Source organism: Salvelinus fontinalis, chromosome 35 (assembly GCF_029448725.1).
Source record: "Salvelinus fontinalis isolate EN_2023a chromosome 35, ASM2944872v1, whole genome shotgun sequence".
Lineage (NCBI taxonomy): Eukaryota > Metazoa > Chordata > Actinopteri > Salmoniformes > Salmonidae > Salvelinus > Salvelinus fontinalis.
The window spans coordinates 9,890,795-9,918,764 of NC_074699.1; the positions used below are offsets into that span (position 1 = coordinate 9,890,795).

General features: G+C 41.8%; 1 protein-coding gene across 1 annotated transcript in view; it reads right to left on the minus strand.

The window, feature by feature from the left end:
• Positions 1 to 14,613, minus strand: part of LOC129834119 (uncharacterized) — a 45,495-nt gene extending 30,882 nt beyond the window's left edge. Inside the window, exons 1-3 of the mRNA XM_055898869.1 lie at positions 14,141 to 14,613; positions 11,774 to 11,846; positions 11,542 to 11,684 (exon numbers count right to left, since the gene is read on the minus strand). Coding sequence (XP_055754844.1) covers positions 11,542 to 11,684; positions 11,774 to 11,846; positions 14,141 to 14,202 — 278 coding nt within the window. The 5' untranslated portion in view covers positions 14,203 to 14,613. The remainder of the gene's footprint in view (positions 1 to 11,541; positions 11,685 to 11,773; positions 11,847 to 14,140) is intronic.
• Between the last annotated feature and the right edge of the window lie 13,357 nt (positions 14,614 to 27,970).

The window sequence follows — 27,970 nt, forward strand, 5'->3', positions numbered from 1 at the left end:
AAGGTGGAGGAGTTAGTATTGCACACAAAATGTCACGTAGCTTCTCAACAAGAACTTGCTTGACAGAATCTCTTGTGATGGTTGGGAAGAAAATTTACCGGAGAATATATATCTCCAGGAAGGTTGGTGACAACTGCCCCAACACAAAGTCATACATTCAAATCACAGATAGCACCAACCCATTGACAATTCCTACTAAAATAACTTATAGGGCATGGTTCAACCACTACACTGAAAAAAGTAATATCACTTTTTTCCCCATAGCAGAACAATCTTGGGTGTATAAAAATTAAAAGATTTCAGTACATGTAATGGCTAAACAATGCCCTTTAACACTTAGTGGGAATTGTCAATGGACAGGGTCTACTTGTGATTGACTGTATGACAAATAGAAGACATGCTATTAATTACAGGTATCTGGCCTATATGAGCTTTGTTAGTTGGTGCTAGGTCTATCTGTGCCATAGGAACAGAGTAGTGCTGCAGCCTGCGTAGTCCTTTGCATCCACCAGAAGTTCTAGATGCCAAGAGAACCATACTGGATGGGTTTGGGAGGTCTGCAGAAAGAAAATGGACAGAAACAAACCATGAGCTGCAATACATCTCAAACACTTTCATATCCATACTTTACTAGATTGAATATTCACTGCGCTCTCACACCTTACCTTTTGATTTATGTGGTGACATAAAAATTGTTATTGCTAAGTGTTAACACAATCAACAGCCAAACTATACTTTATTCGGGGCTATGACAGTCCATTACTTATCAGTCAAATAACATTTTATTAGTCACATGCGCCGAACACAACAGTGAAATGCTTACTTACGAGCTACTAACTAACAGTGCAGTTTCCAAAAATACAGATAAGAGATAAAAGTAACACGTAATAACAATATATACAGGGGGGGTGCCGGTACCGAGTCAATGTGTGGAGGCACCGGTTAGTTGAGGTAGTATGTACATGTAGTTAGAGTTAATTAAAGTGACTATGCATAGATGACAACAGAGAGTGGCAGTGGTGTGGAGAGGGGGGCAATGCAAATAGTCTGGGTAGCCATTTGACTAGATGTTCAGGAGTCTTATGGCTTGGGGTTAGAAGCTGTTTAGAAGCCTCTTGGGCCTAGACTTGGCGCTCTGGTACCGCTTGCCGTGCGGTAGCAGAGAGAACAGTCTATAACTAGGGTGGCTGGAGTCTGACAATTTTTAGGGCCTTTCTCTGACACCGCCTGGTATAGAGGTCCTGGATGACAGGAAGCTTGGCCCCAGTGACGTACTGGGCCATTCGCGCAACCCTCTGTAGAGCCTTGCAGTCAGAGGCCGAGCAGTTGCCAAACCAGGCAGTGATGCAACCAGTCAGGATGCTCTCGATGGTGCAGCTGTAGAACCTTTTGAGGATCTGTGGATTAATGCCAAATCTTTTCAGTCTCCTGAGGGGGAATAGGTTCTGTCGTGCCCACTTCACGACTGTCATGGTGAGCTTGTATTTCAATCTTAAGGAAGTATGGTTTGAAGTGAAATGATTCATAAAAGGTATTGGGAAGTGAAAAGATCACCAGGCAATGATTGTGTATGATCTTCTGTGTAGAAAACAACATCATTGCTTTCAATGACATGGTGCCTTTTCCCCCCCAGTCTGATTATTCCTAGTCCTGTCCACTCTGTTCTAACGAGTCCTGCACAGCTTGTGAGCAGCGCGTGTTCCTGACAATCTTTCAGGAATGGGGTCATAATAGCTTAGTTCCAACCGTTCAAAAGTTAGAGCCACATTTGCAGGAGAAAAAAAAAAAAAGACTGCATTCTATGACTGGTTCTTCTCGCTACCCCCTTTTCAAAATCAGGCGAACACTCTGGGAAATGCGTTGAGGCAGTCGGGTTGCCTCCCACAATGTAAACTGTAAATCTTCCAGCCTACACTTTCCATGGGGATCCAGTTAGCAAGGTAGCTAACTAGCGTCGACCGCAGGATATTGACTTGACATGTACATAATAAAGCAATGTGAGAATCGCAAATATAGCTAAATGTCACATTAGTATCCTAGCTAACTGCCGTTGAAATTAGCTAGCTACCTAGCATCCTACATAGGGGGAAAACGTGTAGCTGGCTATGCGGGGAACATTGTTTACATTGTGGGAGGAAACGTCTGCCCAGGCCAGCATTTCCCCCTTTACGATTCTGACATTACTTTTGAAGTAACATTAGCTAGCTACAAGTACCTAGCGCTGGAAATATAATAATCAGCTCAGTAGCCAACGGTAGCTAGCTATGCTGGTTGCGGTCGAGGTTTGTAGTTAGCTAGCAGCAGCACCACAAGATCATCGTCATGACCTTTACAAGGCTCGACAATAACACTTGTCCTGGATAAATAAATAAATGTCGGACAAGAATATAGATACATTTCCCTTATTATAAAAAATAAATGACAAAAAAACAAAATCTAACAATTACTCCGATCAAAATCAGAGGCCAACATTGGAATAATTTAAATATTTTTCCATATACATCAACAACAAAAAAATTAAGTGGAGGTGATATGAATATTGGCTACAGCTTTATGTCCAAACCGAAGATGACACGAGGGATAACGTAGCCAAACACTTATTTACATAAATATAGGCTAAACGCCAGTCATGTTTGACAAGTACAATGACGGATAATTAACATTAACGTCTAAAGGCTTGATTCTGTCTACATACTGGAGGCACAGTTTGTTCAGACCAAATTGTAACAAGACCATTCATAGAGTGAAGGTCAGTGGCTGTTGCGCACTGCACCAACCTTGAAACTGAGCGGAGGAGTTCAGCATTTTGAAAATATTAAAGTAATTGTTGAAAACATGCACATTTTATGACGCATGTCTTATCTTGTTTTAAAGAAGCCTAGACAAAATACAACCATAGAAATGTTAAGGGAATTATTTTATTAACACTTAATATGCAATTGAAACCAGCATTTCTCTCATGTTCTACTGGTATTCAAATCAACGTTCTTTATTGACCAGCAGCCAAAGGCATAATCCTAGTCATATTAGTAACACATGCTAGTTGATGCATCTTTAGACCTCCCATTTTTCTAACTTCTAAAAGGATATTTATCTCGGTCACATGAAACCTGCCCTTTTGAGAATGGCGTTTTCCCGCTAAATGCATTTTGGGACATTCTCGAATAGCCTACAGCCATTTTCGAGCTTATAATATGAAACTTCAACATTAAGCTAAACGGTATGATCGGTTCCATCCGCCTTATAGACTTTTAAAACAAAATTATGCAGTGGTTGTATGAATTTTGGATCTTTCGTCCCAGACTCTTATGAACCGAAGATATATACAAAAGTATTTGGTTGTAATTCTAATATTTTAAGGGTGGCCAACCATCCTCCAGAATAGCCTTAACCCTATCAGTACCGAGATCTCAGAAAGATCTACATGTCCAGAACTTATATTTAGCCTCACAGTATTTTACTTTTCAGGACAACCAGTACACAAAACATCCAAAAAATAAGGTCCACCATAGCAAAATCCTGATATATTTCAATATTATTTTTTTCACCTTTATTTAACAAGGTAGGCCAGTTGAGAACAAGTTCTCATTTACAACTGCGTCCTGGCCAAGATAAAGCAAAGCAGTGCGACACAAATAACAGTTACACATGGGATAAACAATCCTACAGTCAATAACACAATAGAAAAATATGTATACAGTGTGTGCAAATGAAGTAAGGAGGAAAGGCAATAAATAGACCAATAGTGGTGAAGTACTTACAATTTAGCAATTTACACTGGAGTGATAGATGTGCAGATGAGGATGTGCAAGTAGAAATACTGGTGTGCAAAAGAGCAGGGGAAAAAAATGGGAATGGGGTAGGTAGTTGGATGGGCTATGTCCAGCTGTCACGATCAGTAAGCTGCTCTGACAGCTGGCAATTAAAGTAAGTGAAGGAGATGTAAGTCTCCAACTTCAGTGATTTTTGCAATTTGTTCCAGTCATTGGCAGCAGAGAACAGGAAGGAAAAGCAGCTAAAAGGTGGTGTTGGCTTTGGGGATGACCAGTGAAATATACCTGCTGAGGCGCGTGCTACAGCTGTGTGCTGTAATGTTGACCAGTGAGCTGAGATAAGGCGGAGCTTTACCTAGCGAAGACATATAGATGACCTGGAGCCAGTGGGATTGTAAATGACATCGCCGAAGTCAAGGATCGGTAGGATAGTCAGTTTTACGAGGGTATGTTTGGCAGCACGAGTGAAGGAGGCTTTGTTGCGAAATAGGAAGCCAATTCTAGATTTAATTTTGGATTGGAGATGCTTAGTGTGAGTCTGGAAGGAGAGTTTACAGTCTAGCCAGACACCTAGGTATTTGTAGGTGTCCACATATTCAGTCAGAACAGTCCATAGTAGTGATGCTAGTAGGGAGGGCGGGTGCGGGCAGCAATTGATTCAAGAGCATGCATTTCTTTTCACTAGCATTTAACTTCTTATGGCTGAAGGGGCAGTATTGAGTAGCTTGGATGAAAGGTGCCCATATCAAACGGCCTACTGTTGAAAATAATCGAAGGTTAGTGATTCATTTTAACTCTATTCTGGTTTTTGTGAAAGCTATCTTTAGCTTTCAACTCTTAATGATCGGCTATGAAAAGCCAACAGATTTATTCCTGATTATTATTTGACCATGCTTGTCATTTATGAACATTTTGAAAATCTTGGCTCTCTCTAATTTTCTCCTTCTCTCTCTCGGAGGACCTGGGCCCTAGGACCATACGTCGGGACTACCGGCCGTGGTGACTCCTTGCTGTCCCCAGTCCGCCTGGCCTTGCTGCTATTCCAGTTTCAGCTGTTCTGCCTGCGGTTATGGAACCGCCACCTGTCCCAGACCTGTTGTTTTTCAACTCTTAATGATCAGCTATGAAAAGCCAACTGAAAATTATTCATGATTATTATTTGACCATGCTTGTCACTTATGAACATTTTTGAACATCTTGGCATAGTTCTGTTATAATCTCCACCCGGCACAGCCAGAAGAGGACTGGCCACCCCTCATAGCCTGGTTCCTCTCTAGGTTTCTTCCTAGGTTTTGGCCTTTCTAGGGAGTTTTTCCTAGCCACCGTGCTTCTACACCTGCATTCTAGCTGTTTGGGGTTTTAGGCTGGGTTTCTGTACAGCACTTCGAGATATTATCTGATGTACGAAGGGCTATATAAAATAAAATTGATTGATAAAATTGATAGTGCTTTCGCTGAAAAGCCTATTTGAAATCGAACACTTTGGTTGGATTAACAACAAGATTACCTTTAAAATGAAATGACACATGAATGTCTGAGGAATTTTAATTATGAGATTTCTGGTTTTTGAATTTGGCGCCCTGCACTTCGACTGGCTGTTGTCATATCGATCCCGTTAACGGGACTGCAGCCATAATTAAGAGCAGTTGGAGGCCACGGAAGGAGTGTTGTATGGTGTTGAAGCTCATTTGGAGGTTTGTTAACACAGTGTCCAAAGAAGGGCCAGATGTATACAGAATGGTGTCGTCTGCGTAGAGGCGGATCAAAGAATCACCCGCAGCAAGAGCGACACCATTGATATATACAGAGAAAAGAGCCGTCCCGAGAATTGAACCCTGTGGCACCCCCATAGAGACTGCCAGAGGTCCAGACAACAGGCCCTCCGATTTGACACACTGAACTCCATCTGAGAAGTATTTGGTGAACCAGGCGAGGCAGTCATTAGAGAAACCATGGCTGTTGAGTCTGCCAATAAAAATACGGTGATTGACAGAGTCGAAAGCCTTGGCCAGGTCGATGAAGACGGCTGCACAGTACTGTCTTTTATCGATGGCGGTTATGATATCGTTTAGTACCTTGAGCGTGGCTGAGGTGCACCCGTGACCAGCTCGGAAACCAGATTGCATAGCGGAGAAGGCACGGTGGGATTCAAAATGGTCAGTGATCCGTTTGTTCACTTGGCATTCGAAGACTTTAGAAAGGCAGGGCAGGATGGATATAGGTCTGTAACAGTTTGGGTCTAGAGTGTCTCCCCCAAACTTTAGGAATATCAGACGATATGAAAGAGTTTGAACAGATTAGTAAAAGGGGTTGCTACAATGGCGGCAGATCATTTTAGGAAAGGAGGGTACAGATTGTCTAGCCCAACTGATTTGTAGGGATCCAGATTTTGAAGCTCTTTCAGAACATCAGATGTCTGGATTTTGGGTGAACGAGAAGCAGGGGGGGGGTGCTTGGGCCAGTTGCTGCGGTGGTGGGGGGGGGGGGGGGGGGGGGGGTAGAGAGCTGTTGGCCAGGGTAGCTAGGTGGAAAGCATGGCCAGCCATAGAGAAATGCTTATTCAAATTTGATTATAGTGGATGTGACAGTGTTTCCTAGTCTCGGTGCAGTGGGCAGCTGGGAGGATGTACTCTTATTCTCCATGGACTTTAGTGTCCCAAAACTTTTAGAAATTAGTGCTGCAGGACACAAATTTCTGTTTGAGAAAGCTAGCCTTTGCTTTCCTAACTGACTGTGTGTATTGGTTCCAAACTTCCCTGAAAAATTGCATATCGCGGGGACTATTCGATGCTAGTGCAGTACGCAACAGGGTGTTTTTGTGCTGGTCAAGGGTAGTCAAGTCTTGAGTGAACCAAGGGCTATATCTGTTTTTAGTTCTACATTTTTTGAAAGGTGTATGCTTATTTAAGATGCGAGGAAAGCACAACCAGGCATCCTCTACTGACGAGATGAGGTCAATATCCTTCCAGAATACCCGGGCCAGGTTAATTAGAAAGGCCTGCTCGCAGAAGTGTTTTAGGGAGCGTTTGACAGTGATGAGGGGTGGTCGTTTGACCGCGGACCCATAACGGACGCAGGGAATGAGGCAGTGATCGCTGAGCTCCTGGTTGAAGACAGCAGAGGTGTATTTGGAGGACAAGTTGGTCAAGATGATATCTATGAGGGTGTCCATGTTCACGGATTTGGGGGTTGTACCTGGTAGGTTCTTTGATAATTTGTGTGAGATTGAGGGCATCTAGCTTAGATTGTAGGACGGCTTTATGCAGGAACGGTAGAGATACTCTTAATGATCGGCTATGAAAAGCCAACTGACATTTACTCCTGATTATTATTTGACCATGCTGGTCATTTATGAACATTTGAACATCTTGGCCATGTTCTGTTATAATCTCCACCCGGCACAGCCAGAAGAGGACTGGCCACCCCTTAGCCTGGTTCCTCTCTAGGTTTCTTCCTAGGTTTTGGCCTTTCTAGGGAGTTTTTCCTAGCCGCCGTGCTTCTACACCTGCATTGCTTGCTGTTTGGGGTTTTAGGCTGGGTTTCTGTACAGCACTTCGAGATATTAGCTGATGTACCAAGGGCTATATAAAATAAACTTGATTTGATTTTGATTTGTTAAAGCAATCACTAGTGTTGATTGGGAGAGCTAAGAAAACAACGGGTAAACAGCTAAGACAACAGCTAAGACAACGACAACGGGTAAATAGCGATGAACGGGCAGAGGGGGTCAGTTAGCTACACACAGGGCCTGAGTTGAGCCTGGGGCCGACAGATAAACAAAATGAAGTACCGTGTTAATATACAGTCCAGCAGTCATCAGCTGTGTAGCTGAGTGATCATAGAGTCCAATGAGCAGCAATAGATGAAACAGGGAGCCGTTCGGTAGTTGATTACTACGCTAGGCGAGCAGGAGACATGGCGTTCAGGAAGCTAGCAGGCCGGGGCAAGCAGATGGATAATTTCCAACATTCACGACGCAGAGGTCGGTTGAGAGCACACCGGCCGAATTACGTCAGCAGACCAGTCGTGATGGATCAGCGGGGCTCCGTGTCGACAAAGGTTCCAGGCCATTTGGCAAGAGAGGTATTGTAGTTGGTGTACTTCGTTTGCTAGCCGGGAGATGGGCCTAGCTCGAGGCTAACTGGTGCATGCTTCTGGACAAGGGCATTAGCCACAATAGCCACTCGGTAGCAGCTAGCTGCGAAGATCCGGTGTAATGGTCCGGAGCTTGCGGCAGGAATCAAGTGATGTCGTGGGGAAAAAAGCAGTCCTATATGATCAGGGCTGATATCACGCTGTGCCGACTGACAGGTATTATCCGGGCTATTGGGGCTAAAGCGGCTGGTGTCCGAGCTAAAGGTAAAGACCACTAGCAGTGGCTAACAATAACTAAATAGCTAGTAGCTAATTAGGCTAGCTAGCTACTGATGGCTAGCTGCTGATGGAGGATCCAGTTATAAGGTCCAAAAAAAAAGCAGATCTGTACCACATTGGGTGAGGCGGGTTGCAGGAAAGTATATTTAATTCAAAAATGGAAAAAATGATAGAAACAATGAAATGTATACAACAACAAAAAGACTGAATATTTACTTGGGACAAAAACATCTTACTGCTGCGCCATCTTGGAGTTGCTGTAAGTACAGAAATGGTTCTCACTAGGAAATTAATATTCAATTATTCAGTGACAGCTGTGTTGAGTTTTTGACGGCAACTATGTGAAATTGAAAAAGTATTGTAGACACTATGTCCTGGGATTTCCAATGATCTTCCATGTAGAAGAACCCCTTCCCTTCTAACAACTCGTGTAGCTTGTGAGTGTCAGAGCAAAACATGTTACATGTGCATAATAATCGTGGCTGTTCATAGATGGCTTTTAATGGTTTATAGCTCAAATCATTGACTCTAGACGTTTTTGGAGAAAAAAAAGAAACAGGCCCCTTGTCTCAAACGTTGCTGTAGCTCAGCCCCCGTTAATCACTGCCGAATGAATGTTTGGTATCTACAGATGCAGAAGAAATAAACTAATCCAATGGTATAACGCAGGAGTCTGTAGCTCTAACACACTTTTAGAAGTCCAAAACACACCGGTGATATGGTGGGACTCATTAGGTTAAAGGGGCAGTGCTTTATTTCGAAACAGACAAAAATGTAGGCTACATATTCAAGCCTAACTACATTAAAAAGATAGTAATAGTAAATTATTTTGTAAAGTGGTTCCTTGTGTCAAACAATGCTGTAAAAATGGTGTTAAGCCATTTTTTTACTTTTGGACAAGTAAAAAAAATATATATATCCCTACTTGTCCAAAGGACAAGTGGCAAAAAAAAGTTAAGTCATGCCCTGCTTAACTTTTAATAAATTATATCTAGCTAGAAGAATAACTATTTAGACTTACATCTTGAAAAGGTAGCTGTTGGCTGCCACCTGTCGGATGCAAGATGTATGGGACAGAACCTTGGAGGGGGAAGAAAGCTGCAAATCCACTGGCTAGTGTAAGTGTAGCTAGCTTCCTACATTGAAGTGTGCATATGCCATATCAAACAAAGTCATTGTTTGCACAAAGTACAAAGAAACAATTGCTGCTTTGCAGCCAGCTACTGTACAATCTCTTGCTTTTGGCCGTGGATAACTAGACACCTCGCCTGTGAATGTCAATATGAGGAGTACCAGTTTGATAGGGCAAGACCAGCAGCAGGAGGAGATATGCAAATGAAATATTAACTATTACAAAATCAGACCGCTGGGTGATGATATGACGGGCTGAAATTCCCATTTCTTTTGTTTGTTTCGTCAAACAGCTCTTCCACAAGGGCATTATTATAAAATTCCCAATTTGTGTTATTTCGACCTCCGTGTGGACATTAAAAAATAAAAAAATTAAAGGAACAACATGTTTAACTGCACTGTGCCTTTAACTTGATCTCTATAGCTTTGTCTTCCTTTTTGGTTGATTTCATACAAATGTAATTGTGTGTGAATTGTGTGTAAAACAGAATAAACAGTTTGCAAAGTCACTTTGACTACTTCTTCCATGTGCAAACATGTATGGATTTACCCAATATCCCTTCGCTTCACATGCTTGTGTTGGGGAATTCTGAGCCATCTGCTTTTGAAATTAATGACACAGTCTGCGCGACAAACAAAGTCTGCAAGCCTTGCTGACACAGGTTCACAACTCAAAATACAAGGGTTTCTTTCCCTTTATAAGGCAAAAATGATAGCCAATGTAGGGCTGTTCCTTGTTCCGCACAACAGATGTCAAACTGCTTAAAATGTAAAATAATTATTGTTCTGACACTGCAATTGTCAATAGCGGTCACACAGAGCAAAGGGAGAAAGGAATGTATCAATAGTTTCTTTTACGGAGCACGTTTTGGAGTCGGCCTAGCCTGTACAACCCACTTCACCCCAAAAAATTACTGATGTTCCAGACTAGGCTAAATTTAGCTGAACAAAGGCCTCGTGGTTGGCAAGCTCATGTAAATGCTCAGGACCGATATTGACAAACAGTAGCCTAACGAGTAGGCTAGCATAATGTTAATCCCTTTTCACAAACACACTACCGATCCCTTCAGTCTCCACAGATTTGGGAAAATCTGCATTTAGAATTTTTGCCCCCAATTTGTGGAACAATATGCAGAGTTCACTGCAGTAACATGTGCTGGTGCCACTCAGGCAGTTAAAATGATTGCTTAAGGACCTCTATGTAGTTGAATGTGATTGCTTTTATTTAATGTGTTTTTGTGTGCTGAATTATATTGTTTTATACATGTGTATGTTTTATTATGTTTTTATTGTCATGTATACATGGCTCTAGTAAAATAATTGGAATCTCAATGTGACCCCGTTTAAATAAAATGTAAAATCTGAACAAGCTATTCAGCAACACCAAGCGAGAGACCATTGAGAACGTAACAAAGTAACCTACTGCACAGTCTATTAATAAGACGGTAACAACATTCAGTGATTTAAGGGTTTTTCCATAGTGAAAACTGCAAAAAAAATGTCTACTTCAATGTACATGTAGGCCTAATGAACAATTACATAGTAAATCACATTAGAAAGTAGCAATTCAATAAAATGTAATTTAGCCTGCCCATCTGTTACAGCATGTGCCTCATCGTTCAAGTGGTTTGCAAGTGATTTCCATTTTTCTAATTGTTGTCAATTCCTTTGGGTCTTTTTCACCATGCTCATCTCACTCGGACTGTCCTGTGCAACTATTTGCAATGCATCAGTGCAACAATTTTATCATAACTGGACAAAAGTGTTCACAAAACACCACTCAACACCACTCAACTTTCCCGACAGTTAATGTGGCCTACTAGGCTATTAAGCCTAGTATAAAAAAAAAAAGAAATAAAATGTCCTATAGCTTTTGCAGCCTATAGCTTTTCCTGGGATATCACGAGTAGAGGAATGGCCTATTGCCGAGAGGCTTGTGTATAGCCTATTGCGCACGAGAACAGATGGAAGAGAAAGGCTTTTTTTTTTTTGAGATGAAAGTTTAATAGTCACATGTACAATGTCCATAGGGGGAGCAGTTAATCTGACTAGTGGTGGCTATTCAGCAGCCTGATGGTCTGGGGGTAGAAGCTATTGGCCAGTCTGACAACTTGCCATGATGCTTCTATACTGCCTGCGTTCAGCAGCTGATGGAAAAGGGGAAAACAGGCCATGGCTCAAGTGACTGGGGTCCCTGATTATATTTTTGGCCTTCCTGCAACACCTGGTGTTGTAGGTGTCCTGGCGGGCAGGCAGTGTGCACCCAATGGTGCGTTTGGCTGAGCGCACCACCCTCTGTAGCGCATTGCGGTCAGAGGCGGTGTAGTTGCCATACCAGGACGTGATGTAAGCCGACAGTATGCTCTCGATGGTGCTCCTGTAGAACACTGCGAGGGCCCTCACATCCTGTGGTTGAAGAGTAGCTGTCGTGCCTTCACAATGGTGGTTTGACCATTTCAGCTCCTCAGAGATGTGTACGTCGTCAGAGTGCCCACCTCCTCCCTGTAGGCCGTCTCATCGTTGTTGGTTATCTGGCCTACTACAGTCGTGTCATCAGCAAACTTGGAACTGTGTGAAGCAACACAGTCATGGAAGTACAGGAGAGGAATGAGGATGCACCCTTGAGGTGCCCCTGTGTTGAAAATCAGTGGTAATGTCTAAATTCACCACCTGGGGGCAGCTCGTCAGAAAGTCCAGGACCCAGTTGCATAGAGAGAAGTTCAGTCCCAGGGCAGGCTGCCTTCTGGGCCGCAGCCTTCAAAGGGTTAACATATTTGAATGACTTACACATGTCCTCCGTGGAGACCATAAGCACATAGCCCTCGTTGTCCTCAAGGGCTCTCCTCGACCACTCAAAGTTGTCATTGTGCTTGAAGCGTGAGAAAAGGTGTTCAGCTCCTCCGATAGGGCTGCATTGGTGTCAGCGACGTGGCTGGCTTTCTTTTTGTAATCTGTGATCGTTAGGAGCCCCAGCCAAATATGCCTTGTGTTTGACCTGCAGAGTTGCTAATCCACTTTCTCCCTATATATGTATTTCACCATCTTGAGCGATCTGCATAGGTCGCATTTGTACTATTTAACCATAACATCGTCCCCAGTCCCTTAAGCTTGTTAATAGGCAGCATCTTTCTCCTTCAGTTTCCCTACAGGATGCCATCAAGCCATATTTTTTGACTCAGGTAAGTTTTGAAAGACTATCAGAATCACATCTATCCATTGTTTGATGAAGCCAGTGACTGAGTGGGCGTATTCATTGATGTTATCCACAGAGGCTACCCGGAACATATTCCAGTTCACGTGATCAAAACATTCTTGGAGCATGGATCCTGATTGGTCGGACCAATGCTGTACAGAACTGACCACCGGAACTTCCCTCGAGTCTGGTAGTAGGAGGGAGAAGCAAAATGGAGGTGTGGTCATGTTTACCAAAAGGAAGATGGGAGAGGGCCTTACACCTGTCTCGAAAGAGTGTCTAGCAGTAATCAAGCTCGAAAAGCTATCCTATTGATTCCGGTTTTTAGGGACAACACATTTATCCTATCTAGGCCACAGCACAATGTAATGAATAATCTAATTATTGTTTTCAAGTGGGTACAAAACTAACACCTAATAATCCCCAGTTCACAATTGGCTCATTCATCCCCCTCCTCTCCCCTGTAACTATTCCCCAGGTCTTTGCTGCAAATGAGAACGTGTTCTCAGTCAACTTACCTGGTAAAATAAAAAAATAGCCTAAGGCCTAGGCTCTAAACTGCAGTGAATAGCCATTGTCATTTCAATAACCGCTCAAAGGCCTGGCGTTTTGAATGCTTAATTTTCTAGCATGCCTGATTAGGCAACAATTTGGATCAGTTATGGGTCCTTTCTCTGTAGATTAGCCTACAAGGTCCAGGCACCTTCGCGGGCCATTAATATGGTGCATTTTGTCAGGATGTATAGGGTAACAAAAAGATGTTTATGCAGGGATTTCTAGTGGTGTGGAGGAAGTTGCATCCATACGTTTTCCAGTTTGGCTTCTGTTTCAAAAGCGTTAGAAAATGAGGTAGATACAATGGTCACCAACAGTTATACATACGAGTTCATAAAAACATTGTCGTATACTAACTATAGGTCTACTCTGGTCGACATTTTGGATAAAGACTGAGCTCTCAAGGTTATAAAAACAATAACCCTCATGAGAATTCTGTAGTAGAACACTAACAGTTAGCATATACAGCAGTCCTCCTATCGAGGTGTATTGTGAATATTTGGTGTGACCTCGGAAATATGACACATACATATATAATTAGGTCTGCTAGCTAACTTAACTTCATATTATACAAACTTGCAACATACCGCTGACATTCTCTCGAAACGTAGCTATAGTTTGGTTTGAATTTGGCTTGTAAGTATAGTTACACATTGGCTTAGCTGTCAAACAAGCGTCAGAGCAGCAACCGGCAGCAGCACCAAAAGCAAATATTGATACGTTTGTTAGATCGCTCCGGTTAGCTTTAACATTAGCTCTCAAGCTGATGCTAACATTAACTAACCAGTCGGGTTAGATAGCTTAATAGCATTACATGGAGTTAGTAGTTACTAATGTACGGCAGACAATATTGTAGAAAGAAAATGACAATTTCCATGAAATTAAGTAGTTATCATCTAACTAGATGCTAAATTTGATAACTTTAGGTAGTTGAAACAACACCCCCCCACATTCTGCTTCTGGTCCTCTGTACCTAGCTAACGTTAGCTAGCGACACACGACAGGCTTCAAGCTATGAAAGACCGGGGGCTATTGTACATTTCATTAGCTGTACCAAGCTAGAGCTAACTACATAGCTATATGTATTATTCATTACTAGCTAGTTAACGCTTACCCCCAAAATCCACAGGAACCGCGTGGTGGCGGCTTGCTTCGTTCACTGCCTGTGTCCCACATGGTTGTCTCCAGTCGATGGCTAGTTAACGTTAAATAAACGTAGGTGACACCGGGGATTGGGTTGCGGCCTAGTTATGGTACTGTAGAGAGATTCCAAGACACGAACTAAAGAAATAACATCCACAGTAAAAAATAAAATAAAAAATATCCGGATGAAAATGTCAACGAACATGGAGTGTTTTCCCGAAACTAGCGGCCGCTATCAACCATACAGTTTTTAATTGATAATTTATAATTAACGGTCGCGTAAAGTCCGACGGACAACACCAGGTAATCAAGGCCGATCAGCTGGAGTGAAGGCGGAACCAATGCGGCAAAGATTGCCGGTGAATATCGAAACCTTTATGATATGCACGCGCGTCAAAACACCGAGGTAGTGTTTGTTTTATATTCACACATTCGGACATTCAACAGACATTCGCCAAAAGCCATTTAAAAATGTAAAAATCAATAACTAATTCACCGTTTGTCACAGAATCATCGAACTAGATATGATGTATTCTATAAATGTCTAGCATACTTTTACAACCTTTGTTTTGAGTAGAAATTCCAGTTTTGACTTGATGGAAATACATCAAATCTATAAAATGTCATTTAAAGCGGTATAAATCAATAACTAATTCAGTGATTGTCACAGAAACATCAAACTAGGTATGATGTATTCTATAAATGTCTAGCATACTTTTACAACCTTTGTTTTGAGGAAAATTTCAGTTTTGATTTGATAGAGGGCATGTAGTCCGTCTAGAGGGTGCAAAACTTTTTTATCTGGGTTATCCTTGTATTATTGCACTAATGTTCTATTATCATGACTCTATTTTATTATTCTACTATGAGAGATACTAGATACATAATATGACAGCAATTCACTGTAATAGTTACACACATTGAATCTGGCACAAGTGACGAGTAAACTTATTTGGATTTCAGACTGCCATTATTGTAATGTTTGATATTACAACATTGATGTGTGATACCATTTTTATCAACACATACGTTTTTTGCAAATATATGTCTTTATTACTATATGATTTTTATTGCCTGAATACTCAACGATGATTAACACCTCAGTTAGGGTCAGGGTTTTGGTCAAATGCATGTCATTTAAAGTCAATTTAGCAATTGAACAAAAATCCAATTCAATTTCAAAATGTTCCTAATTACAAAAGCATATAACATAATTTGGCTATTACAGAACTGTAATTCACAATTTATAACCCTGTTTTATGTTTTAATACTGCAGATCGAATGCTCTGTGTGCCAGAGATGGTACCATTCAGCTTGTCTGGGAATTACAAAGGATTTCAACAAAGCCAAAATAGAAAATGATTGGAAGGCGCCTCTTTGCTGAGAGAGACATGTAAATAAACTACTGTTGTGCCTTGTAACTACTTTAAAATGTGGAGCTGTTTTACTAAAAATGCAAACATTGATTTGGCATAGAATTTAAGATTGTAAACATTGTACAACTAACTTTATGTAAACATTGTCTAACTTCATATAGAACAAATTGCACTTGAAATTAAAATATCTTTAAAGTGATTGCAAGTAACTGCATATTTTCACTTCTTTCTGAGACAATCACTGAATTAGTTATTGATTTCTTCATCTCTAAATGCAATATTTGAGATTTTATGTATTTCCATCAAATCAAAACTGGATTTTTTTATTCAAAACAAAGGTTGTAAAAGTATGCTAGACATTTATAGAATAAATCATACCTAGTTTGATGTTTATGTGACAAATGGTGAATTAGTTATTGATTTATACCACTTTAAATGGCATTTGATAGAATTTATGTATTTCTATAAAATCAAAACTGGATTTTTTCCTCAAAACAAAGGTTGTAAAACTATGCAAGAAAGTTATAGAAAAAATCATACATAGTTTTATGTTTATGTGGAAAACGGTGAATTAGTTATTGATTTAGACCGTTTTAAATGACATTTCATAGATTTTATGTATTTCTATCAAGTCAAAACTCTAATTTTTTCTCAAAACAAAGTTGTAAAAGTATAAGAGACATGTATAGAATAAAGCATACCTAGTTTGATGATTCTGTCATAATCAGTGAAAACGTTATTAATTTAAATACAGTTGAAGTCGGAAGTTTACATACACCTTAGCCAACTACATTTCAACTCAGTTTTTAAAAATTCCTGACATGTAATCCTAGTAAGAATTTCCTCTCTTAGGTCAGTTAGGATCAACACTTTATTTTAAGACCCCTACAACATGATGCTGCCACTCCCGTGCTTCACGTTTGGGATGGTGTCTTCGGCTTGCAAGCCTCCCCCTTTTTGCTCCAAACATAACGATGGTCATTATGGCCAAACAGCTCCATTTTAGTTTCATCAGACCAGAGGACATTTCTCCAAAAAGTACGATCTTGGTCCCCATGTGCAGTTGCAAACCGTAGTCTGGCTTTTTAATGGCGGTTTTGGAGCTTACTTGCTGAGCGGCCTTTCAGGTCATATCGATATCAGAGTAGTTTTACTGTGGATATAGATACCTTGGTACCTGTTTCCTCCAGCATCTTCACAAGGTCCTTTGCTGTTGTTCTGGGATTGATTTGAACTTTTCGCACCAAAGTACGTTCATCTCTAGGAGACAGAACGCATCTCCTTCCTGAGCGGTATGATGGCTGGTCCCATGGCGTTTATACTTGCGTACTATTGTTTGGATAGATGAACATGGTACCTTCAGGCGTTTGGAAATTGCTCCCAAGGATGAACCAGACTTGTGGAGGTCTACAATTTTTTTTCTGAGGTCTTGGCTGATTTCTTTTGATTTTCCCATGATGTCAAGCAAAGAGGCACTGAGTTTGAAGGTAAGCCTTGAAACACATCCACAGGTGCACCTCCAATTGACTCAAATAATGTCAAATAGCCTATCGGAAGCTTCTAAAGCCATGACATCATTTTCTGGAATTTTCCAAGCTGTCTAAAGGCACAGTCAACTTAGTGTATGTAAACTTCTGACTCACTGGAATTGTGATACAGTGAATTATAAGTGAAATAATCTGTCTATAAATAATTGTTGGAAAATTTACTTATGTCATGCACAAAGTAGATGTCCTAACCGACTTGCCAAAACTAACTTCTACTTGGTCACAATCCCGGATCCGGGAGCACCCCCAACAGTAAAAAAGCTGACTAGCATAGCCTAGCATAGCGTCACAAGTAAATACTAGCATCTAAATATTATTAAATCACAAGTCCAAGACACCAGATGAAAGATACACATCTTGTGTATCCAGCCATCATTTCTAATTTAAAAAAAATGTTTTACAGGGAAGACACAATAGGTATTTCTATTAGCTAACCACGACAGCAAAAGACACAACTTTTTTTCCCCACCATTTTTTTCCTGCATAGGTAGCTATCACAATTTCGACCAAATGAAGATATAAATAGTCATTAACCAAGAAACAACTTCGTCACATGACAGTCTGATAGCATATTTATTGTATAGCATATGTTTTGTTAGAAAAATGTGCATATTTCAGGTATAAATCATAGTTTTACATCGCAGCCACCATCACAACTCTCACCAAAGCAACTAGAATAACTACAGAGACCAACGTGAATTACCTAAATACTCATCATAAAACATTTATGAAAAATACACAGCATACAGCAAATGAAAGACAAAGATCTTGTGAATCCAGCCAATATTTCAGATTTTTTAAGTGTTTTACAGCGAAAACACAATATAGCATTATATTAGCTTACTACAATAGCCAACCACACAACAGCATTGATTCAAGCCAACAATAGCGATAACGAATAAACCAGCAAAATATATACATTTTTTCACTAACCTTCTCAAACTTCTTCAGATGACAGTCCTATAACATCATATTACACAATACATATAGAGTTTGTTCGAAAATGTGCATATTTAGCGGCACAAATCCTGGTTATACAATGAGAATAGTAGCCAAGCTGCCAACAAAATGTCGGGAGAAATCTTGGGAGAGGCACCTAATCTAATCAGTAACTAATCATAAACTTGACTAAAAAATACAGGTTGGACAGCAAATGAAAGATACATTAGTTCTTAATGCAACCGCTGTGTTAGATTTGTAAAATTAACGTTACTACGACATACAGCGTGCGTTAAAGCGAGACCGCACCGAAATTAATGGCGGAATAGTATTTTTACATTTTCCAACAGAACAACAAATTAACATCATAAATACTTCTTACTTTTTGATGAGCTCCCATCAGAATCTTGGCAAGTTGTCCTTTGTCCAGAGGAATCGTTGCTCGGTTGTAGATTGTCGCCTTCAACTTTGGAATTAGCAGTAAACATTAGCCATGTGGCGAAGACGTGTTCAACTCACTATAACGCAGTACTAAGAAATATCCGAAATTCGCAATATACTGATATAAACTGATATAACTCGGTTTAAAATAACAACATTATGATTCTTTAACACCTATATCGAATAAAATCAGAGCCGGATATATCTAAGGCCTATAACGGGAGCTTTCCAGAACGCAATCCTGAGGTCTGTCTTGCGTCATGGCGAATGGTGAAAAAACTGGACCCCACGTTCCCAGACCCTTTATATGGCCTCAGATCTGCCTAGCAACTCCATTCCAATTCTCACTATTTGCTGACATCTAGGGGAAGGCGTATGCAGTGCATCTCGACCAATAGAAGACATGCAAATGAATAAACTGACCTCAGAACAGCCTGCCTGATTTCAGATTTCTCACTTCCTCACAGGAAAATTGCTCCAACTTGAGTTCTGTTTTACTCACAGATATAATTCAAACGGTTTTAGAAACTAGAGAGTGTTTTCTATCCAATAGTAATAATAATATGCATATTGTACGAGCAAGAATTGAGTACGAGGCAGTTTAATTTGGGAACGAAATTTTTACAAAGTAAAAACAGCACCCCCTATTGAGAAAAGGTGTTAACAAGAAATTTGTGGAGTGGTTGAAAAACGAGTTTTAATGACTCCAACCTAAGTGTATGTAAACTTCTGACTTCAACTGTATGTAGTGTAGCTTCAAATTGCATTTTATAGATGTTATGTATTTCTATCAAGTCAAAACTGGAATTTCTACGCAAAACAAAGATTTTAAAAGTATGTTAGACATTTATAGAATAAATCATACCTAGTTCGATGTTTCTGTGGCAAACGTTTAATCAGTTATTGATTTAAACCGCTTTTAATTGCATCTTATAGATTTGATGTATTTCCATTAAATCAAAACTGGATTTTTTTATTCAAAACAAAGGTTGTAAAAGTATGCTAGACATTTATAGAATAAATCATATCTAGTTTGATAATCATGTGACAAAGGGCGAATTAGTCATTGTTTTATACAGCTTTAAATTGCATTTTTAAAGATTGTATTTTTTTCCATCAAATCAAAACTGGATTTTTTAAATCAAAACAAAGGTTGTAAAACTATGATAGACATTTATAGAATGAATCATATGTATTTGTATGTTTCTTCGACAATCAATTAATTAGTTATTGATTTTTACAATTTTTTATGGATTTTGGCGAATGTCTAAATGTGTGAATATAAAACTAACTTTACCTTGGTCGTATAAATTTGATTTTTCACAGCAATTAATAACAAAAAGTTAAATATGAATTTATATTGTTTGACATTCTTGACACCACCTCAGTCAAATAGTTTTTCTCCGATGATGAAAATGGAGTCAGCCATTCAACATTGCCTATCTCTTCTATATTTTAACCGTTTGTTATTAATATTTTACTATCTTCTTTAGGTCTTATAAGTAGTACACTGATATTATCTTGCTTATTTGATTGCATATGCACATCCATTGGCAAATTGTCAAAACTCAAATCATAGCAGAGTTACAAACATCTAGAATGCTATTCAGGTAAAGAAGACAAAATAATATTCTCTTGCCACAATATTGTGACTAACAACTGGGTAAAATAGAAGGAGACTCAGTTGGACATAACCACATCGAACAAGATACAATATAATCAATCAAATATATTTATGAAGCCTTTTTTACATTAGCAGATGTCACAAAGTGCTTATACGGAAACCTAGCCTAAAACCCCAAACAGCAAGCAATGCAGATGTACAAGCACGGTCATTTGGAAAAACTCCCTAGAAAGGCAGGAACATAGGAAGAAAGCCAGGAGTCATCAGGCCAGGTAGTCCTGAGGCATAGTCCTAGGGCTCAGGTCCTCTGGGAAGAGAGAGAGAGGGATGGGAGAATTAGATGGAGCATACTTAAGTTAACACAAGACACCAGATAAGACAGGATAATTACACCAGATAGGACAGACTGACCCTAGCCTCCCGACACATAGACTATTGCAGCATAGATACTGGAGGCTGTGACTGGGGGTTCAGGGGACACTGTGGCCCTGTCCGACGATACCCCCGGACAGAGCCAACCAGGCAGGATATAACCCCACCGACTTTGCCAAAGCACAGCCCCTACACCACTAGAGGGATATCAACAGACCACCAACTTACTACCCTGAGACAAGGTTGATTATAGCCCACTAAGATCTTGTAACGGCTTTCGTTGGTGGAAGGAGAGGAGGACCAAAATGCAGCGTGGTAAGTGTTCGTCATATTTTAATTTCAAACTGAACACTACACAAAATAACAACGATAAGAAAAACGAAACAGTTCTGTAAGGTGAACAGACACTAGACAGAAAATACCCACCAGCAAAGGACCAAGCAGCGTGGGAACACCGACTCCTGGACATAGGAGGGAATTCTGGACGGCAAAGGTCCCTGGGCACAGCCGGGGGAGTATCGCCGTCCGAAAGAGGAGCAGGAGGCAGCTAGAGCGGACCGGCGCCACTACGCAGCCCCAGAATTTTTTGGGGGGGGTGGCACACGGGTAGAGTGGCGGACTCAGGTAGGAGACCTGAGCCAACTCCCTGTGCTTACCATGGCGAGAGAGTGACTGGGCAGGCACCGTGTTATGCGGAGAAGCGCAAGGTGTCCCCGGTGCGCACGCATAGCCCGGTGCGCTACATCGCAGCTCCTCGAATCGGCCCGGGCTAGAGTGGGCATCGAGCCAGGAGGGATGATGCCGGCTCAGCGCATCTGGTCTCCAGTGCGTCTCCTCGGCCCGGGGTATACTGCACCAGCCCTACGCACGGTGTCTCCAGTTCGCCAGCACAGCCCAGTGCGGCCTGTTCCAACTCCCCGCAGTCGCCGGGCTACAGGGGGTATCCAGCCAGGTCGAGTGGTGCTAGCTCTGCGCTCAAGACCGCCAGTGCGCCTCCACGGTCCAGTGCATCCAGTGCCTCGGCCAAGGACAAGGCCTCCTGCATGTCTCCCCAGCCTGGTGAGTCCTGTGCCTTCTCCCAGAGCCAGGCCTCCTGTGTGTCTCTCCATTCCAGTGATGATCCATGGCACGAAGTCTCTAGTGATAATCCATGGCACGAAGCCTCCAGTGATGAGCCATGGCACGAAGCCTCCATTGATAATCCATGGCAAGAAGCCTCCATTGATAATCCATGGCACGAAGCCTCCAGTGATGATCCATGGCAAGAAGCCTCCAGTGATAATCCATGGCACGAAGCCTCCAGTGATGATCCATGGCAAGAAGCTTACAGTGATGATCCATGGCACGAAGCCTCCAGTGATGATCCAGGTCACGAAGTCTCCAGTGATGATCCATGGTACAAAGCCTCCAGTGATGATCCATGGCACGAAGCCTCCTGTGATGAAACATGGCACGAAGCCTCCAGTGATGATCCATGGCACGAAGCCTCCAGTGAGAATCCATGGCATGAAGCCTCCAGTGAGGAGTTATGGCACGAGGCCTCCAACGAAGGAGTCTAGTCCGGAGCCTCCAGCGTCGCCCTCTAGTCCGGAGCCTCCAGCGACGCCCTCTAGTCCGGAGCCTCCAGCGACGCCCTCTAGTCCGGAGCCTCCAGCGTCGCCCTCTAGTCCGGAGCCTCCAGAGTCTCCCTCTTGTCCGGAGCAGCGAGAGCCGCCCGTCTGTCCTGAGCTGCCAGAGCCGACCGTCTGTCCTGAGCTGCCAGAGCCGCCCGTCTGTCCTGCGCTGCCAGAGCCGCCCGTCTGTCCTGAGCAGCCAGAGTCTCCCTCCTGTCCGGAGCAGCCAGAGTCTCCCTCCTGTCCGGAGCAGCCAGAGTCTCCCTCCTGTCCGGAGCAGCCAGAGTCTCCCTCCTGTCCGGAGCAGCCAGAGTCTCCCTCCTGTCCGGAGCTGCCAGAGCCGTCCGTCAGTCAGGAGCTGCCTGAGCCGCCCGTCAGTCAGGAGCTGCCCTTCACTCCGGCGCTGACGGAGTCTCCTGTCTATTCGGGGCCCGCTGAAATGGTCCCCAGTCCGAGGTCGGCGGCGAGGGTCGCCGCTCCAAAGGCCCCACATAAGTGGGCCAAGACTATGGTGGAGTGGGGTCCACGTCCCGCACCAGACCACCACCGTGGCGAAATGCCCACCCAGACCCTCCCCTATAGGTTCAGGTTTTGCGGCCGGAGTCCGCACCTTTGGGGGGGTACTGTCACGTTCTGACCTTAGTTCCTTTTTTATGTCTTTATTTTAGTTGGTCAGGGCGTGAGTTGGGGTGGGCATTCTATGCTGTTTTTCTATGTTTTGTTCTGTTGTTATATTTCTATGTGTTTGGCCTGGGATGGTTCTCAATCAGAGGCAGGTGTCAGTCGTTGTCTCTGATTGGGAGCCATATTTAGGTAGCCTGTTTTTAATTATGTTTTCTGGGTGGTTTTTCCTGTTTAGTGTTTTGTTTCACCTTTCAGGACTGGTCGTTTGTCGTTTTTGTTGTTTGTCAAGTGTTTTCATATTTTATTTAAAAAATACCACGCTACTTACCTGCACCTTGGTCCTCCTCTCCTTCTCCAGACGACAAGCGTTACAGATCTCCTCCACCGCACGAGCCCTACGGGGTGCAAAACCAGACAGGAAGCACACGTCAGTGACTCAACCCACTCAAGTCGAGTATAGGAAAAAAAGCCTGGCACGAAGTGACACACCCCTCCTATAAAATAAACATCTTACAGATTACACAAAATAGGCATTTTCTCTTTATTGAGATAGAAAGGCTCAAATGTGAGGGGGAGACAGATAGGTAGAAGAATACAGATATGAAGCTGAACGCAGGCAGGGTTTGAACCCATGCCACAAGGGGTATGCTAATGTGTTTAACCTATGTTTAACCTATTTCACTCGGCAAGTCAGTTTAGAACAAATTCTAATTTACAATGACGGCCTACAGTGGCCAAACCCGAACAACGCTGGGCCAATTGTGCACCGCCCTTTGAGACTCCCATTCACAGCCGGTTGTGATTCAGACTGTATTCAAACCAGGGTGTCTGTAGAAACGCCTCTAACACTGAGATGCAGTGCCTTAGACCGCTGTGCCACTTGGGAGCCCCACTGCAATGCACATTCTGTCATGTCTGCTCCTTCCATTGGAAAGTGCACCAAAAAAGGTGTGTGGGTGGCCTGCCTGGTCTAGTGGTATTGCGTTAACCTCCTGTACACACGTCTACAGTGTCAGCATAGATTTAAATCCGGCCTACTGCCCTTTGACACAAACTATCTATCCCCACTGTCATCCTCTCTCTGTCTGTCCAACGAAGTCAGAAAAGACCTGACATATTTGAAAGAAATGGTGTGTAGGTCTAACACTCACTTTAGAATATACACTACATTCCCTCCATCTTGTGCCAACATCAGTTATTTTTAATTCTTTATTTCAATAGTTAATTTTTTTCTAAGAGATTGTCAGTTGGATATGCTCTCTGCAAGGTTTTGTATGTCTTGTTGTGAGATACGCTATGGGTTGGACGATTCTCTTCTCATCACTCATCTTGAAAAAACGTGGAAATCAATCAATCCACCATCATTAACACAATGGAACAATCCAATTATTTATGATTTAAATATTGAAAGTGCGTGTGCTATGGAGAGAAACAAAAATGGTGCCGTTTCAGGTCATGTGGCAAACGATAATGCAGGCACTAGAGATGGGGATGTGAGGCTGTGGGTCTGGGCAGAGGATTTGTAGTCGTTATTTGTGTGCATCTGTAAGTTGTTCATATGTGTATGTTTTTATTTGGTGTAAAAAAACAACGCCAACAACATTGAATTAAAACATTTTAATTAAAAAAATGGTATATAAGCTACATTGTACAAGTTAAGAATGCAAGTTGTGTGAGTTATTACCAGTGTTGTAGCCTAGTACTTGACTGGGACTCAAGTCACGATTTTCATGACTCGTGACTCGACTCGGACTCGCGCAGTTGTGACTCAGACTTGAACAGTTTGACTTTGTGGTCAGAAAATCTCTTCTCTTTTGCATAATTCAACATACTAGCTACAACAGCAAATGTTAGACAGCTGTATTACCTACCTATTTAGCCTTACAAATGTTCCACAGTGTAATGAAATTTAGCTTAAAGAAATGGTTGGACAGCTACTTTTAGTACGAGCAAGGGACTCGTCACTCGACTCATGACTCGAGTATAAAGGACTTGGACTTTGACTCGAAAACACGACTCAGACTCGAGGTTTAGCGACTTGACTACATCACTGGTCCAGTCCACCACTTGAGGATGCACTTGATAACAATGACCGACTCAGAGACATAGAATTACATGTTAGAACACCTATAATTTAAATAGGATCTCTGTGCTCAGAGCCGTTAACATCACACTTATGTTCTGTTTATTGTACTTACCTTGGCCAACATTTCACTTCATATATTTGTGCATGCTTGCGTGGATTTAGGATCTTCATTTGATCACTCTTTTGTTGCTGAGAATGTCGCTGCAAAGCAGGAAATGCAAACGTGTACTGTATTTGAGTTTTAAAAAGGCTTCTAAAGTTAGTCATTTCTACTTTGAAATTTCAAACTTGATTTCTCCCACCAAAAAAATGAATCAACCCCTAAACAAATGTCCATTAATTAAAATCCACATAATAATTCATATTTAATGTTATTTTCCTGCTATAGCAAACTGGCTCACAAATGGATCTTACATCTGCAATTGAAAACATGTTACCATGCAACGTGCTTTTTTTAAATAGAATTTCTCAGCCTATGGTAGTTTCACATCTGCACTACTACTTAAGCTGTGCTGTCTTATCGTTCCTACATCTATCTTACATCAACTGTGTCTAACAAACTACTCTAAATTACATACAGTACGTACAGTGGGAAGGAAAAGTATGTGAACCCTTTAGAATTACCTGGATTTCTGCATAAATTGGTCATAAAATTTGATGTGATCTTCATCTAAGTCAACTATAGACAAAGACAGTCTGCTTAAACTAATAACACACAAACAATTAACATTTTTCATATCTTTATTGCTCATACAGTGTACACATTAACAGTACAGTGCAAGTTGGGAAAAGTATGTGAACCCTTGGATTTAATAACAGGTTGACCCTCCTTTGGCAGCAATAACCTCAACCAAATGTTTTCTGTAGTTGCGGATCAGACCTGCACAACAGTCAGGAGGAATTTTGGACCATTCCTCTTTAGAAAAAACTTTTTTAGTTCCGCAATATTCTTGGTATGTCTGGTGTGAACCGCTCTCGAGGTCATGCCACAGCATCTCAATTGGGTTGAGGTCAGGACTGACTGGGCCACTGCAGAAGGCATATTTTCTTCTGTTCAAGCCCTGTTCAAGCCATTCTGTTGTTGATTTGCTTCTGTCTTTTGGGTTGGACAGCAGTGGCTTCTTCCATGGTGTCCTCCCATGAACACCATTCTTGTTTAGTCTTTTACGTATTGTAGACTCATCAACAGAGATGTTAGCATCTTCCAGAGATTTTTGTAAGTCTTTAGCTGACACTCTAGGATTCTTCTTAACCTCATTGAGCATTCTGCGCTGTGCTCTTGCAGTCATCTTTGCAGGACGGCCACTCCTAGGGAGAGTAGTAACAGTGCTGAAACTTTTCTTACCGTGGACTTTCTTTTAGGGATACTTTTGTAACCCTTTCCAGCTTTATGCAAGGCAACAATTCTTAATCTTAGGTCTTCTGAGATCTCTTTTGTTCGAGGCATGGTTCACATCAGGCTATGCTTCTTGTGAATCGCAAACTCAAATTTTGTGAGTGTTTTTTATGGGGCAGGACAGCTCTAACCAACATCTCCAATCCCGTCTCATTGATTCTACTCCAGGTTAGTTGACTCCAATTAGCTTTTGGAGAAGTCATTAGTCTAGAGGTTCACAAACTTTTTCCAACCTACACTGAATGTTTATTCAATATAGACAATAAAAATACAATCATTTGTGTGTTATTAGTTTAAGCACACTGAGATTGTCTATTGTTGTGACTTAGATGAAGATCAGATCAAATGTTATTGTAACGGATGTGAAATGGCTAGCTAGTTAGCGGGTGCGCGCTAGTAGCATTTCAATCAGTTACGTCACTTGCTCTGAGACTTAAGTAGTGTTGCCCCTTGCTTTGCGAGGGCCGCGGCCTTTGTGGAGCGATGGGTAGCGCTGCTTAGTGGGCAACCGTTGTTGATGTGTGCAGAGGGTCCCTGGTTCGCGCCCGTGTCGGGGCGAGGGGACGGTTTAAAGTTATACTGTTACATTATGTCAAATTTATGCAGAAATCCAGGTAATTCTAAAGGGTTCACATACTTTTTCTTCCCACTGTATGTATACTGAACATAAAAAATGAACGCAACATGCAACAATTTAAAAGATTTGACTGAGTTACAGTTCATATGAGGAAATCAGTCAATTGAAATAAATTCATTAGGCCCTAATTTATGGATATCACATGACTGTGAATACAGATTTGCATCTGTTTGTCATAGATACCTTTAAAAAAAAAAGTAGAGGCGTGGATCAGAATAACAGTCAGTATCTGGTGTGACCACCATTTGCCTCATGCAGCGCGACACTCCTTTGCATAGAGTTGATCAGGCTGTTGATTGTGGCCTGTGGAATTTTGTCCCACTCCTCTGCAATGGCTGTGAAAAGTTGCTGGACATTGTCGGGAACTGGAAAACGCTGTCGTACACGTCGATCCAGAGCATCCCAAACTGCTCAATGGGTGACATGTCTGGTGAGTATGCAGGCCATGAAAGAACTGGGAAATGTTCAGCTTTCAGGAATTGTGTACAGATCCTTGCCACATGTGGCCGTACATTATCATGAAATATGAGATGATGGCTGCTGATGAATGCCACAGGATCTCATCACGCTATCTCTGTGCATTCAAATTGCCATCAATAAAATGCATTCGTGTTCTTTGTCCGTAGCTTATGCCTGTCCATACCATAACCCCACCGCCACCATGGGGCACTCTGTTCACAATGTTGAAATCAGTAAACTGCTCGGCCCCACACAATGCCATACAATGGTCTGCGGTTGTGAGGCCGGTTGGACGTACTGCTAAACTATCTAAAACAATGTTGGTATGGTAGAGAAATTAACATTAAATTCCCAGCACAAGGTGCACCTGTGTAATGATCATTCTGTTTAATCAGCTTATTGATATGCCACATCTGTCAGGTGGATGAATTATCTTGGTAAATAATAAATGCTTATTAACAGGGATGTAAACATGCTTTTTGTGCATATGGAACATTTCTGGGATCTTTTATTTCAGTTTATGAATAACCTTGGTCCGGTTTCTCAGATCCAGAATCCAGAATCAGATCCAGAAAAATAATAAATTGAGCATGCTTTTTAGTCCAGGAGTAGTAGGAGTAATCAGGTTCCGTGTCACGCCCTGACCTTAGATATCTCTGTTTTTCTATATATTTTGGTTAGGTCAGG